The 15,594-nt window shown below is 51.6% G+C and overlaps 2 protein-coding genes across 3 annotated transcripts; one reads left to right on the top strand and one right to left on the bottom strand.

The window, feature by feature from the left end:
* Window positions 1-19: 19 nt before the first annotated feature.
* ZMAT2 (zinc finger matrin-type 2) lies at window positions 20-9,921 on the bottom strand. Its single transcript, XM_056348719.1, has 6 exons — window positions 9,788-9,921; window positions 6,708-6,801; window positions 6,072-6,195; window positions 4,843-4,916; window positions 2,406-2,551; window positions 20-873 (listed from the first exon to the last, which is right to left on the bottom strand). Exons 1-6 carry the CDS (start codon window positions 9,803-9,805, stop codon window positions 730-732), a joined length of 600 nt encoding a protein of 199 aa, XP_056204694.1. The 5' UTR covers window positions 9,806-9,921; the 3' UTR covers window positions 20-729.
* Window positions 9,899-15,523, top strand: LOC130153616 (histidine--tRNA ligase, cytoplasmic-like). 2 transcript variants are annotated; one of them, XM_056348700.1, is made up of 12 exons: window positions 9,899-10,192; window positions 10,287-10,406; window positions 10,793-10,888; window positions 11,637-11,762; window positions 11,909-12,016; window positions 12,194-12,292; window positions 12,626-12,719; window positions 12,875-13,002; window positions 13,105-13,347; window positions 14,154-14,270; window positions 14,533-14,679; window positions 14,920-15,523. In XM_056348700.1, exons 1-12 carry the CDS (start codon window positions 9,983-9,985, stop codon window positions 14,974-14,976), a joined length of 1,545 nt encoding a protein of 514 aa, XP_056204675.1. In that variant the 5' UTR covers window positions 9,899-9,982; the 3' UTR covers window positions 14,977-15,523. The 2 variants fall into 2 exon arrangements, with proteins under 2 accessions (XP_056204675.1, XP_056204674.1); XM_056348699.1 differs by having other exon boundaries at window positions 9,974-10,888.
* The last annotated feature ends 71 nt before the right edge of the window (window positions 15,524-15,594 follow it).

Raw genomic sequence — 15,594 nt, 5'->3', positions numbered from 1 at the left:
TCAAACTCTCACCAAAGGACCCATTAAAATGATCCATTTATTTCTGGAAAATTGCACACACCTTTCTTTCATTCGCTTTATCCTAGATCAGTTGTGGGGAGGAATTTCTCCCCTGCCTTAAAGATACCAAAGTTATGGGATGAAACACAAAGAAAAGCGGGGAGGTATCCCTTGCAGATAAAATACACAGAAAAGTTTCGGCAACCCAGGCTCCATGCAGCCACCAGCTCTGATCAGCACAAGCCATAAAGATGCAGTTGTACCACTCAACACCGCTTGTTGTGGCACATTTCCTTCAGTTATGTGATCCAAAAAGAAACTGAATCACTCCATGTCTCAAACACACAGCCCAACTGACAACTAGAAAAACTAGGGCCCAGAACAACAATGCCTGGTTGACAACTAGATTAATCCTGAACCAGGCCACCTGTAAAGAACTGTTGCACTTTATTGACACACAAACGTACCCAGCAGAACACTTCCCTGCACGCACAAGGCCACAGAGCAGTGATGAGCAGCCAGATCTAGGACACAGAAGGAGATAGGAAGCTAATGACAGGTGGAGCTCGTTCTGTAGCACAGGTAGAGCATGGAATCGCTTTTTGACTCCTCCAGCCAACTTCTACTGGGAGATTTACATACAAGTCCTCAATCAAGTCTTTTTAAGAGTTATCCAGAGTCCCCTGGTAAAAACAATCTGTTTCAAGAAAGAGGAGAGTCCAGAGCTGCTCAGTGATTCTTTTTGGTTGAACCAAAACCAGAGAAACCCATCACAGCTGCCATTTCATCATCCTCTTCAAATGTCAAATCTTCCTCTGCCCGCCTTTTCTTCTCTCTCTGCTTCTCCTTCTTGTAGGCTTTGGCTTTCTCCTCCTGCAGCAAGGGACAGAACAGCAAAACAATTTGAACCTCCAGAGCCAAGTAAGCTTTTGAGACACCTGGCACAGCACAGTTAACCCAAGTCCTACCAACAGCACCCAAGCCGTGTCTGAGGAAGTAAAATAGCCAGCAGAAATCCTGGTCTGCAGTCTCTGAGGAGGAGGCTTCCCACTGTTTCCAGACCACTCTACCTACCAACCCAAGAGCAGAGTCACACACACAAAATGTAGCCAAAAATAAGCGTTAAGGAATGCTCTCTTCCAAACAAACTTCAGAAGTTTCGTCTGGAATCAACACTGAGGCAAGAAGGAGCTGTTTTTAAAGCAGCAGGCCTTTCCCTCATACAATGCCCCATTCCAGTGACCGTGATGCTGAATGTTGCTGTCTGTTGGCTTTCAGCTTGGCAGAGTGACAGCTGCTCACTGGAACAGAAGCTGAAGCTCTGAGCGGCTTTGGGGGGTTTTGGCATCAAAGAGTTTGTGCTGCTCTAATCAAAGTGTTTTGCTCTGCAAGGATCACAAGCCCTGGAACAGCGCCAGGCTTGTACCGGGTGACACAGAAGCATGGCTTCGGCTCCCAACTTAGCAACTGCTCCTGCCATTCCCATCACCGCCCGCTGCACTGCAGCTACCGAAGACAGCCATGCCCTGCAGAAACCTACACCTAAAGTTGCTGCTGCTTTCTTTGTTGCCATACATCGACTAGCAGTAACTTTTCAACCCACAGCACTCCCTGCCCTGCCAAGGCACCCGTCTTCTGCCTCCCCCAAACAGATCAGGCTCAGCAGCACCAAAGACTGCTCGAGAGCAGAGCACAGGGCTGCTCTGTGTGCACCCCAACAGAGCACCTCTGCAGTGAAGCAAAGCTTAGGGCTTGAGCAGAGACACCCAAACAGGCCCCAATATTTAACATTTCATTGTTATGCGACTGCTGATGGAGGAGAAGCACCCATGGAAGCTCCTCAACTGTCAGAACTTTGTCAGGTTTTCAAATAAACTTGATCTTCATGTCAGGGAGTTGACACTTAAGCCCAGGTTTGAGAGGAATCTGCTGTCTTTCACTGCCTCTATGCACATCTCACACCACAGCACAATGCTCATGAAGTCCTTCCACATTCAGGGAGGCTACACAGAAGCAATGTGCCACGTGGAGGATCACAGCAATCCTAAGAACCATGAAAGATAAGGGACAAAGACACAGGTCTGTTTATCAGAGCACACAAGTTCAAACACAGCCAATAGGAGACAAAAAATGGGTCCACTGTCAGGTTTGTGCTGCTCTCAGTGGAAACCTGAAGCATCAGAAGTTATCCTCACACAGAAATAGGGGAAAAAGGTTTCCAGGGACAGCAGCAGCAAACTTTTTAAAAAGCAAACAATGAAGAAACAAAACCCACTCACAGCAGCAGATAAGCCCATGATACCAACAACAAGGCTTCCGTGGAACAAGATTAGGAACGAGGGTTGATTTCCTCACAAAAAATGTTTCCAGGGAGCTTTGCTTCATCAGTCATTGCCCAGACTCACCTCCTCGCGGAGTTCCTTCATCCTCTCCTCAAAGTCATAATCTTTCTGCTTCTCCTCCATCTTCTTTTTGTTCACCTCAAAGCGTTTCTTCACCTGATCCAGTGTGGAACGCTCCACCCGCATGGACATGCCCAGATTTCTCTGGTCTAGAGAACAGGAGTGGAATCAGCCATGTGCAGCAATACTTGGAGCCTTTGACAGTCTGCACATAGTCCCTGTCCCCAATGCCAATTTAAGCATTTCAGTACAGCAGCATCTTCCTGCCCATGATCCATCCTCTCAAAGCAGCTTCCAGGCCAGACTACACTCACGCACATGGCCATACACCCACAAGGCTCAGTGCTCCAACCTGACCTAACTGCACTGACTCGCGGGCTGCCCACCACTCCAAGTGCAGGGAGCAGCACTGTCCCCCCATACTCCCGAGTGGCAGAGCCTGGTATAGCCCAGCCCTCAGGGACTCCACACCATATCTCACCACGAACGTGCCAGGTAACCCAGAGCCAGCCCGGGGAGTGTGACACAGCAGTGCCTCCTCTCACAGAGAGGCACACACTTTGTGTCCTCATCTGATCCCATATTCCTACACAGACTGGGATTTCTTATGTCAGAGTGGATGGGCTTTAGAGACAACATAACCTAAACAAGCCAGTGACTACAACAATCCGTGCATCACTTGTAACAAGAAGGAGAATGCAGCCTATTCTTTTAAGGTTCCTTGTTAGGATGCTCCCCATCATGTTGATGTTCTGACACTTCAGGAAATTTAATCTTAGACGGGGGGGAAAAAAAAGGGTTGGAGTGTGGAAAGAGGAGCCGGAATAAAACTGACAGGCTGGCATCACTCAGCTGTGGGAGAAGCTAAACAAGTCATCAGTGGCACTCACTCAGAGATCCTGATTACACAGGACATTTCTAGCTAAAGCAGAGACATGAAATCTTAAGCCAGGCCTCTGATTCAGTGGCTCTTTAGAGCAGATTCCCAGGTTACTGCTCATGAGTAAGCCTAGGTTGAAGGGCCCCCCCCTGCAATGTGTCCAGCCCGCACTGCCTGGTGAATCCAAACAGGCTGTTGTCTCCAGCAGCCATGCACATTGTCCCAGGGATGCATCAGTCCTTGGAAGCTCAACCTACACACCAAGAACGAGTAAGAGAGCTACCAAGAACAAGCAGGTTTCAGCCAGATTTACAGACTGGATCAAAAGCTCCCAAACTTATTCTGTAAATCATATTACACTGAAGCCACTTTCCAACCCCAGCTTAACTCTTCATCTCAGGCCCATGCACAAAGTCATGCCAGGATTTTTGATTCCAGATGCTCTCATACAGACTTACTACTGATCTCCCAACATGGCAAACAAGGCATTTCAGTATCCTCCTCCCATTCACATAAAAGCACAGGGCTTTAACACGTTGGCTTTTCTTTTCCTAGCTACAGAAAACTGGCCCTCAGGTCCTCTTCTCACACACACACACATGTCTTAACGGTTCAAACAGCCAAGTGTGCAGGTCTGGTTTGCCTTTTTGTAAAAGGGCCATTCCTTGACTTCCACAGGGAGCCAAATCACCTTCAGGAGCAGAACAACATCGCAGGAGTGTGTCAGTGCGTCCTGCTGCTCCTTTACTTTCTCCACTTTCCCCACTGTCTGAACATGTCAAGGAGAAGCAGCACCCACATTTGTGAAATGAGAGTCAGCTCAACGAGGGTACAGTCCTCTTTTTCAAGTTAAACACAGTAATGGAACAGACTGATAAACCAGGAATTATTTTCTCTTGCCTTTATCTTGGCCTAGGTTGACTGCATCATTACAGCAATGGAGAGAAGAACCACAGATAGGTACAGGACAGTAACATCACCACACTGCTAAACTCCAGGGTCAAACTGCCCCACTCCTATTCCCACTCATCCTCATCCTCATCAAACCACAGCCTCCATCCTTGTCAACTCTATCCGTACTCTGGAGCTCAGGGGCTAGCTAGTTTTGAGCTTCATACTCAAATTCTACAAAGAGAAGCTTCCAATCCAAAAATGGGCTAGTCCCATACCTTTTACTTATCTAAGAACTTCTTTAAAGCCTTGGTGCTGCGAAAAAAGCCTCCTTCCAGATTTGCAGAGGAGACATCAGGATTTGCTGACTCTGGGCTTCTTGCAGCACAGGCACTCTGAGAGGGAAAAACATGACCAACCTAACCAGAGTCACTGATCACTGTTTCTTCTGGGCTTATTCCATAAAAATGGTCCAGCAACCTGGAAGGTGCCAGGAGATAAAGGCAGCACCTCCACAGCTCTCACGAGCAAACACTGCCTACATCCTGATCTCCAAAGCACACTTTCATACATGTATAAGCATCCAGCCCTCAGGCACTGGTGGTGCACGGAGGGAACAGCCCACAGCACTGCAGCAGCCCTCCAACAAGGCAGAAAAATTCTCCTTACGTTTTTTGCCATTGATGTGATCCAAGAAGTTAATGGAGTCTTTCACCACGCAGTCGCATACGTTACAGTAGTATCTGGCAGGAGAGAGAAAAAATTAACTCCAAAGCATGAGACAAACCTCATCTCACAGAACTACTATTTGAGATAATCGACAATGTGTAATCTGCATATTGCTTGACATATGGGTCCTTTCTCCACATCAAGAGGGAAGCTACTTCCATTATGGAGAGCTCCAGTGAAAAGAAATGTGCAAGAGCACACCTGACTGACAGAGCTGCCTGGGTTAACACTGGAGGTACCAACTCTTATGCTGACAACACTCTGACAAATGACAGAAACCAAATTATGAGCTGATCTGTAATAAATATGTGAGCCGCAGCATCTTCCCCTTCCAGTCCAAAACCGACAGGGTGGGATGGACTCTGTGACACTGCAGGGCTCGACTGCCCTCCTCCAAGGCAGCGCTGGCCATGCAGCCCTGGTTTCTGGACTGCAGCCTACTGAAGGCTCTCACCTGGTTGAAAGGTGAGTCCTCCTGGCCCTATCACCTCACAGGAACAACTCCCTGATTTATATAGCAGGGCTTTCTGCCCATCTTAAGAGCTGTTGCAAAAATCCAGCCAGGGTCTGCACTTCCATCCCTGGATGCTGTTCAGGGCTGTGCATCTTCCTGGCACTGCTGGCTATTAGGCTACGACAGTGAGACACTAACAGGCTTACCCTTGAGATGACACAAACTCAGTGCATTCTTTTCAAGCTCTTGACGGCTTAGGGTGAGCTAAGAATCCTTTCAGCCTTTGGTCAAACACAATCCACACAAACAGTGGCCAAACACCATTCCTAAGGACAGGTATCTGGATGTTTCTCCCATTCCCAGCACACATATATCCAGATCAGAAACTCAAATCAACAGCAGATAGGCTCTCACTGCAAACAGGCCTTCTGGCTAAAGAAACTCAAGTGGACAGCAGAGATCTGCCTCAGTTGTTTCTACAGCTGGGCAACACCAATATCAAGAAATAATGTCAGAAGGAGCTCAGCCAGCTGCCATCTCTTCTATATGTTACCTGAGAAGACCCAGTTTAGGTGTAATACAGTGCAGCACCACTGCACCAGGCTCAAAACACAGGGGGAAATCCACCTGGTGCACTGTAAGGGCTCCCTGCTGTGTAACAGACCCCCAGTCCCACCACCAAAATTCTGAGACTAACAAAAAGACCACAACCTACCCTCCCATCTCTGACTGAGGGGTAGTTTTGGTGATAACAATGGTTTTCCCCAGCTTCGACTCCAGGTCCACTTTGTAGTCTCGGTGCCGCAGAAGTTCCCTTTTGACAGGCTGAGCTGGTTTGCCTAAAATATAAACAAAAAAGCAAAGCATTTACCAAAAGATGGTCAAGTTCGACATGTTGGATTTCATGTTGCCCTTGAAGAGGGACCTGCCATGACCTGGGAATTACTTGATTCATGCAGAAAGTGCACCTTTTTTTTTTTCGTAAGTCAGTAAAGGATATAATTTCCTCCTCACTATTTCCTGGTTCCTATTAGAACCAGGTAGGTCTGTGAGCTACCTCCAGCTCTGACTTGGGTCGTATTCTGAGAGGTCCTTGTTTCCAAGGGCTGATTGCTCCTCTTCCTTCCCAAAGAACAGGCAGATAGAGGAAAAGGTTCTCAGTAATTACTTTTGACAAAAACATATATTCAGTGGCAAGTGGAGGAAAAAGGATCGGAGGAAGCAGCCTTGAACTGCTGCTATTTCCCTTCAGGATTTCACTTCTAGCTGTTCTCTTCCTCTCAGACTCAAAGGGTTTGGGTGACTCGCTGCCAAATGAGCAAAGTTTGCCTGGAGTCAGTACACTACGCACCATCTTTCTTTTCTCTCTCTTCTGTGAGCCGCTTTTCTGCAAGTTTCTCATATTCATCTTTGTCCCACTTTCGGCGGAAGTCCAAGTTCTTAGTCTGAGAAGGAAACAAAGTGTATTAACATTTATAATATAGTTTCACTACCTCTGAGGGGAGACTGGGGAAAGAGGTGGAATCACTTGGCCTGTGCATCCACAGCAGTAAATTAGGGGCACTACATTATATCCCTATATCCTCTGTTTTCATACCTAGGAATTAAAGATGCAGCTTAAGATAATAACACTCAGCAGGCCTACACCTACTTCTTCTAGAAGGATTTCAAAGTACTGAGAAAAGTAATGAGTTTATCTTAATAGTTCCTGAGATGATCACCCAGGCTTTTGGTTTAAAAATCAGATACAAATGGCATTTAAATTGATTGACCTAAGACCTCAGAAGTGCCACCTGGCAAACACAGCACAGTCATTAGCAGATCACACATACTTCTTCCAAAAGTCAATTAAACCCAAGTTGCAAATATCAGATGAGGAAGCTGTGAAACACAACACCAGCTATAAAGAGTTTGATTAAAACGCAGGAGCACGGAAGGCTGTGTATGCCTACTCTCAGCAGCATGTCTACACATTGCAGGAATCAAAGCACCAAGTTTGCTATGAAATCATAGGAACTAGTATGGGTTTTTCAAGTGAGACACGTGTACAAGCAATTCAGAAAAAAACCTCTGAAACTCCATCTGTCAAGGTAGGGTGTGGAGATATCAGGGAAGCACCTGCACCAAATGCAAGGTAAGCTGTCCTGCTCCTGCAGCTTCATGCTGTTGACATGCAGAGAAGGGAAGAAACACCTCTGAGGCAGACCGGCCCTTCGGCAGCTCCCCACAGCACTCTACACTAGCAGCAACAGGATAAATTGCATGAAGAGGAGCTGAATTCAGGTGAAGCTGGCACTATAGACACAAAAGACTATTCTTTTCAGGGGGATTTTTACCTAGTCACCAACACTGAGGGCAGAGGTCACAGGACAAGAATCCCACTTCCTTTCATGTCTACTCTCACCAAATGAGCACAGCCTCTTCCCAGTGTCTGCCCCATCTGCAGTTAAGGCCACTGCACCTGGTATCGGTCACAGCTTGTAACTCAGACACTTGTTACTTTCTTGAGAAGATAACTCTCCTGTGGTTAGAAGCTGCATTTAACTTGGCACTGCAGTGAGAGGCTCTCAGTTTCATATCAGAAAAAGCATGGATGTGTTTTAAAACACCTCTGGGAAGGAAGGAACCCCCTCACACCTCACTGCCTTCTCCGTTCAGCCAAATCAAGAATCCAATCACAATCCAAAGGAAATAAATCCCATTTGAAGCTATAGCAGCAGCAATCATTTAATGTTTTCTCCTCTGGCAATCCTTCAAATGGAACAAACAACTACTGATAGGAATGAAAAAGCCCTAGGGAGGTATAGAAAAATTCTCATTTATTCCCAGAGCTTCTTAAGCACTTTAAGCATGTCATAACAGGTTTTATTAACCACCCTGAGCCAAAGAAAAGAAAATATCACCGACTGTAAATTAACATTTGGGGGTATTTTCCAGAATCTAGACATTCCTGCATACCAGTGTATTATCACAAATCATAGCTGGTGAGAGTCTGGAGAGGAAGCAATTTACTTGCTGCTTCACTCTTCTGTTGTAATAAAAGGAAATGTCTTTTGCTGCTCTTTTACCAACCTCTCTTGTCCAGGGACAGGCAAAGAAATCAAACCCAACTGTGTAACAAGACCCTGGCTAGAAATTATCTGAAGGAACTCTTCTTAATTGGTCTGGTGGAGGCAGGGGTGGCAGTAAGCCCTAAAATCTTTATCTAAAAACTGCTTTGGGTGACAGAAAGTATTGATGAAATAAGTAAAAATAATTAAAAGCCAGAAGTGCCCCAAAGCTTCCTGTTCCCTCCAGAGTCAGACAACAAGTGATCTGCCCCATATGAGCATCAAAGCTCACCAAAGGACTCTCAAATCTGGCTCAATCTAACAGGAACACAACCACCAGCAGCTGAGAATGAACCACAGGCCCCATCTCACGCCCAGGCAGATAATCTGCTCTTGACCCCTCTCAGCACTGCTCACTTCTCAGCCGGCGGCTTCAAGTGAAGGAAAGACTGGCCAAGAAAGGCAGGAAAACACAGCCTCCCCCAGTGCTGACAGCTGCCTGAGGTATTACTGGAGGTGTTTAAACCAGTCTGGCTCTCCAGTCAGGCTACACCAATGGCATCTGATCTCAGCATTCCTAACAGCAAATCCTGTGGGATCCATAAAGGCAGAAAGACCTCATTGCCACACTACACAAACCAGCAACGCCAATAAAATAACCAAGTTACAGAGGAACCACTGGAGATTTCAGAATCAGCGTCACAGAAAGGGCAGTTTCTCCATGCAGAGCAGTCAGCAACAACTTCAGCAGGACAGCGTGAGAGCCAGGCAGGAAACAGGCAACCCTTTCCCAGAGGAGCCGAGAAGCAACAGGGCAGGTCAAGAGAGGGAACAGGAGCAGGAGGCTGCCTGCACGAGCTATTGCCCAGCCCCAGGGGACCGCTGTGATGGGCTGATCCCCCCCGGGAAACTGAAGGTAGGTGGGCACCCCCCCTCTGGGGATTGGGGCAGGTTCGGATCTAGTCACGCCACCCGGCTGGAACAGGGGCTCCCACGGGGGAGGCCTGGCCTCAGCAAGGGAAGATCGGCGCGAGGTCCCCCCCTCCTAGCCCTGAAGGAATCGGGGCCTCTCGGCGAGTCCCAGAACTCCCACCGCCCACACACGGAGAGCTCAGCAGTGCAAAAATCAGGGACGTGGCCTCCCCACATGCTCCTGCCCACCCGGGCATACCCAACCCCACTCCGTCCCCAGTCGAGGGGTCCCTCACCCCACGGCCTAGCAAGCAGGTCCCGAGCGCGGCCCAGCCCCAGCGGCGCTGCCCTTCCCGCCACCTGCCCCTCCCGAGCGGCCCCAGCCGTCGCGGCTCCAGCCTCGGCACGGCCCAGGGCCTACCGAGCAAAAGAAAGCGACAGGGACGGCTCAGCGGCCGCCAGCACCTACCCCGCTGCCCGACGCCATGTCGAGGGTGAGGGCGACAAGGGAACAGAAACTGTCGCGCGATGGCGCCCGGGCCGTAAAGCGAGGCAGTCCGCCCAAGTACCAACGAGTGCCCGCCGCTCTGGCTTAGAGTGCCGCGAGGCGGCGGCGCTGGGCGATCACGTGGCCCGCCCGCTGCCACGCTCCCCGCGACCGGCTATGCTGCGGCTGGGGCCGCTCGCCGCTGCTGGGCGCTGGCTGCCCGCGGGCCCTCGCCTCGGGCTGCCGTGTCTCGCTGCGGGCCCGGTGAGCTTCTCCCGGTCCTGGCCGCCTCGTCCGGTCGGTGACTGCGGCCTGCTGCATCGGCAGGTGCGGCCGGCGGCGGGCTCGGCCACCGGCGGGCGGGGCCTGGCTCTGAAAACGCCCAAGGTAACGGCGGGAGTGGGGGCTGTGTCGGCGGTTACCGGCCGCTCTCCCCTTTCACCCGCCCCGCCTTTGACGGCCGCTCTCCGTCCCGGGCCAGGGCACCCGCGACCACCCCCCCGCCCGCACGGCGCTCCGCGACCGGCTGCTCGCCGCCGTGGTGGCATGCTTCAAGCGGCACGGGGCGGCCGCCATCGACACTCCCGTGCTGGAGCTGCGGGTGAGGTGGCGCCGGGACATACCTCCCCCTCTCCCCCTCCTCTGCGAGACTGGGGAGCGTCCCTTTTCCCTGGGGCTGAAGGGGCAGGGTTGGGGCAGGGCTGGGAGGTCCCCCCGTGTGGGTCATGGCGGGGGGCACAGGCAAGTGTGACCAGTCCCTCTTGGGTCCCCACGGCGTGGGGGGACGTGAATGTGGACCCTGCTTTTGCCCCATGTCAGAGGGAGCTGGAGGGGGGATGTGTCATGCCCTCCCTGGCGATCTCTGCTCGACTCCTGGGATGGGGTGGGGGGCCAGACTCCGTGCTCTGTCCCCCATCCCAAGGGACCCTGTGCCCCAGAGCCACCCTGCTCCTTTGCTGCCCCACCAGCCCCTTCCCCTCTCACCAGGAGACACTGATGGGGAAGTACGGAGAGGACGCCAAGCTCATCTATGAGCTGCAAGACCAGGGAGGGGAGCTGCTGGCTCTGCGCTATGACCTGACTGTATCCTGCACTTGTCCCAGCAGCTCTGGTGGAGGGGAAGGTGCCATGCCCTGGTCCTACCACCTCTGCCTTGTTGGGTTGCTCTTGCCCTGCCCTGCCTGCAAATCCCATCAGGGCAATGGAAACCCCCTTCCCACCGAGCAGTGGGCACCCAGCCACTGTGGCTGCTGTTGGTGTGACCTCACCTCAAACCACCACACAGCCAGTCCAGAATCTGCAACAAAGCAGCCTGTTCTTCCGTGAGTAGTGGATATGCACTAGTATGCGCCACTGTACTGGTTTCGCCTCCTCCCAGTTACAGTCCCCACCTCTGCATTCCTGTCCTGCCCATCCCACCTTTCCAGTACCTTGGTAGCTCTGAGAGCAGTCCTGTTTGCTGTGGGTATGCAGCAGGTGTCCATTGCAGGCCATATCCGTCTCCATGTCTCACTAAAGAGCTCTTCTCTTTAATGTCCATATGCCTGTGCTGTGTGTTGAATTCTCTCTGATTGCACCTTAAGAGGGAAGAATGACCTAGCAAAGGTTGGTGTTTGCGAGGTGTTGATGTACTGTGGTTCAGAAGAAGGAAAATGGGGTTGTCCTAGTGTCGGAGGAGCACAGCGTGGTTCATCGTCAGCCTGGGCTGATGATCTCCCTGGAGATCGTGGAGCGGCTGGCAAAGAGAAAGGGAGACTGGGAGCTTTGAGGTTTAGCTTTCTGCAGCGCAGGGATTTTCCACGTTCTTGTCCTTAACTCCTTGGCCCTCCAGGTGCCTTTCGCTCGCTATTTGGCTATGAACAAGATCACCAACATGAAGCGTTACCACATCGCTAAGGTGTACAGGCGGGACAACCCAGCAACGACCAGGGGCCGCTACAGGGAGTTCTACCAGTGCGTGAGTGTTGTGGCTGCTGCCATGCGAGGAGCCGAGACCATGTGGGGCGCTGCGACTGTTCTCAGCTGCTGCAGGGCTGTGTGGCGTGCCTTGCGGAGCTGAAGCGCCTCAGCTGTGCCAGGAGCCTCTGCTGCTTCTTTCCCCAGGATTTTGACATCGCTGGGCAGTTCGACCCAATGATTCCCGATGCCGAGTGCCTAAAGATTGTGCACGAGATCCTGAGTGACCTGCAACTTGGGGACTTTCTCATAAAGGTGAGATCAGAGCCAAGTGGGTTTCATACCTGTGTGCCTTCGCCTCCCATGGGATTGAGGCACTGGTGAAAAGGCACCAGGGAACGCCAACAGCTGCAGCGTCCCGCACCTCTGGGACAAGAAGAAACGGTGTTGCAGTGGGCGTCCCCTGAGCTAAGTGTGCCTCTCCCAACCCAGGTCAATGACCGTCGGATTTTGAATGGTGTGTTTGCTGTCTGTGGCATCCCAGAGAGCAAGTTTTTAACTACGTGCTCTACTGTGGACAAGCTGGACAGAGTAAGTATTGTGCTCATGGGGAGATCACTTCCAGTCTTAAGAGGTGGGTATCTTGGGCTGGGCAGTATTGTGGCTATTCTTACCATAAAAAGGTTCACAGCAGCTGAGCCACTAGTGTTTGTAAAGGATTTGGGGAGCTCTTGCTCTTGGGCGTGGTTAAGGGTAAAGCCTGGTGTTTCCAGTGGTTTCTGTTAACAGTTCCTGTGAGAGAGACGTGGATCATTAATGAGATTGCTGACTGCTGTCTTCCTGCACCTGTTGTGAATACATGGGCTGGTGGAGACAGTGGGTGATGAGAATGTCCTGCAGGAATACATATTCTTCCCCTCACAGATGCCGTGGGAAGAAGTGAGGAGCGAGATGGTAGGAGAGAAGGGGCTCTCTCCCGAGGCTGCAGATCGCATCGGGGAGTATGTCCAGCTTCACGGTGAGCGCTGTGGGTTGGAGCCCTTGGCCTTGTTCTTCTAGGCCAGGCAGGGAGGGCCAGCGGCGGAGCGGTGCGAGGCGCGCACGAGGCTGGCCAGGCCCATCGCTGCGGGTGCTGCTGCACTGGCAGACGTGAGGCACAGCTCGTTCCCACAGGTGGCCTGGACCTGATCGAGCGGCTTCTCCAGGACCCCAAGTTGTCACAGAACAAGCTGGCCAAGGAGGGGCTGGGGGACATGAAGCTGCTGTTTGAGTACCTGACCCTGTTTGGCATCACAGGGCAGGTGAGGGGGTGCAGAGGCAGGAGGGGGGGGGCTGCCCTCGTGGCTGGGCAGCCTGGGCCCCCCGAGTGCACGCAGTGACGGGGCTTCCCTTGTGTCCTACAGATCTCTTTTGACCTGAGCCTGGCGCGGGGTCTGGACTATTACACGGGGGTGATCTTTGAGGCCGTCCTGCTGCAGCAGGAGAATGACCATGTGGAGGAGCCAGTCAGCGTTGGGAGCGTGGCTGGAGGTGGTCGCTATGACGGGCTGGTGGGGATGTTTGATCCCAAAGGACGGAAGGTGCCCTGCGTGGGAGTCAGCATTGGGATTGAGCGGATCTTCTCCATCCTAGAGCAGAGAGTGCAGGTAGGTGCTGCAGGCAGTGCATGGGAGAGGGCTCTAGGAGCCAGCTATTGCCTATTATAGAGCTCTACAGCTCCATTGTTTGAGGGAAAAGAATTTTGGGGGTAGAATGTGGTTCCTCTCATGGCTGAATGTCCATGCACAGGAGACAGAGCCCTTTCTTGCGGCCCATAAGGATGCAGGTATGGGCAGGTGAGGCCAGCATTTCATAGCAGACACCAAGGAAGTATTAAAGACAGCCCCAGAGCTCTGGTACTGGCTCTGAACTTTGTGCTCCAGTCACTTTGTTCTTGTCTCTCACCTGTGAAGTTTTCTGTCCCTGAGATTGTGATTTCTGTCCCTGGGATTGGTAACAGCTGTTGCACTTGTTCTGTACTGAGTACCCTAGGAAAGCCTGTGAGGAAATTAATCACTCTGTGTATAGTTCTGAGCTTGTGATTCATAGCAAGTGGGGTTGAGGCGATGTGTTTGTACCTAAGGAATCAAAGGAGACATTGGAAAGCTGTCCAGGTCCCACCTGGGATGGAGGAAGGCCAAGGTCCCACGGGAACAGCAGGACACAACAAAGTAGCATGTCACAAGGCATATTCTCTGGAGCAGTCATTAAATGTGCCCAGGTTGTCTTATCTGCGCACACTTTTAGCTTCTGGAAGGTTAGCCTTGCTGAGTAACATTCAGTGAATGGTCATGGTTAGCTTTTAAGTATACTTGTTTTGGGGAGCTAAGTTGAGATCTGAAGACAAACTTCTGTTGTGAGCTGCAGATTCCCTTAGAGCCAGTCACTCCCATGAGTGTGTCTGTCCCTGCAGGCTTCTGGGGAGAAAGTTCGAACAACTGAGACACAAGTGCTGGTGGCTACACCTCAGAAACACTTACTTGCTGCAAGACTGAAGCTCATCTGCGAGCTGTGGGATGCAGGGATCAAGGTAAAGTAAGGACATGGGCTTGGCACTGCTATGGGTGAGGAAGGGAGAGCCTGAAGGGAGCTGTAGCACAGCAAGGCCAACTCCATTAGTTGTTTGTCTCCTCAAGATCTGGGCCTGTCTGAGATTGCACAGGCAGAGAGGGAGAACAGCTGAGAACGCTAAAGGCAACTGCTTGCTGCAGGTTTTGGTGTTGGCTGTTTTGTTCCAAGATCCATCAGAGCAAATTTTGCATTAATGATTCACCCTTTCTACTCCCTCCTAGGCAGAGATGCTGTACAAGAAGGATCCTAAACTGCTGAAGCAGCTGCAGTATTGTGAGGACACAGGGATTCCCCTTGCTGCTATTGTAGGAGAGCAAGAGCTGACAGATGGAGTCATCAAGCTGCGAAATGTCGCAACAAGAGAGGAGGTGAGAATGCATTTTTACACCAGGTTTCAAAAGTGCTTCCAAAAATCTAGATTACCGAAAGGTTTTCCCTCAGTGATGTTGTTCCTTTGGGGAACTGTAGCACAGATCTGTCAGGTGACTGCTCTAGAAAGCCAGTCACAAGCTGTGTTGGTATCCACAGCAAACCCCTAGGGCCAGATTGAGCCATGCTCTGCTCAGGGTTCCAGTGCTGTTATTTCCTCCTCTCTGTTTGCTTTGTAGGTTGATATCCCAAGAGAAAAGCTTGTTGACGAGATCAGGAGGCGGCTGGAGCCCTAGGACTTTTCTGGCCAGTGCTGCTTGGTTGAACTGCTGTACAACCGGGACCCCCCAGCACCCTTAGCTATTCACTTTCCACTGGTCTGGTGACCATCTTAACCAGAGGCTCATCTGCCTGGGCTGAGGCAGTGTTAACAGAGAGTATCTGCTTGGAAAGGATATGGACAGTGCAGTCACCAGGTTAACCTTCTGGTTAACTGCTCTGCAGGATGGGTCAACCTTGTGGGTTCCTAATACTGCAGTACCTGTAGCTGTACGGCCACTTCCATCCACCGTAGGGGACGGCACGGGCACGATGGATGTGGTGCAGCTCAAGCAGGATCAGGCTGAGCAGTGGCGGCCGGGGGGGAAGCCGTGGTGTGCCGGGTGCCCGCAGGCTCAGAACAGGGAGGGTGGCAGCCGAAGGCCACCCGCGCCCCTCTGCAGCCTGCACGGGGCTGCCCCACAGCCGGGCTCGGGGCTGCTGCTGGGGTGCGGCCTGGCGCAGCTGCGCGGCCAGGCTCCGGCTGGGCGAGCGCGGGGAGGGGGGGGCTCTATATTTTTATATATTAAAAAAACAAACAAAACGCAAAAACCCACCGTCGGGCCCTTATTTTGGCTTCGCGGTGCGGCAGGGCG

Source organism: Falco biarmicus, chromosome 8, assembly GCF_023638135.1.
Source record: "Falco biarmicus isolate bFalBia1 chromosome 8, bFalBia1.pri, whole genome shotgun sequence".
Taxonomy (NCBI): Eukaryota; Metazoa; Chordata; class Aves; order Falconiformes; family Falconidae; genus Falco; species Falco biarmicus.
Note: the sequence above shows the minus strand (reverse complement) of the source record. Positions and strands in the feature narration are given on the sequence as shown.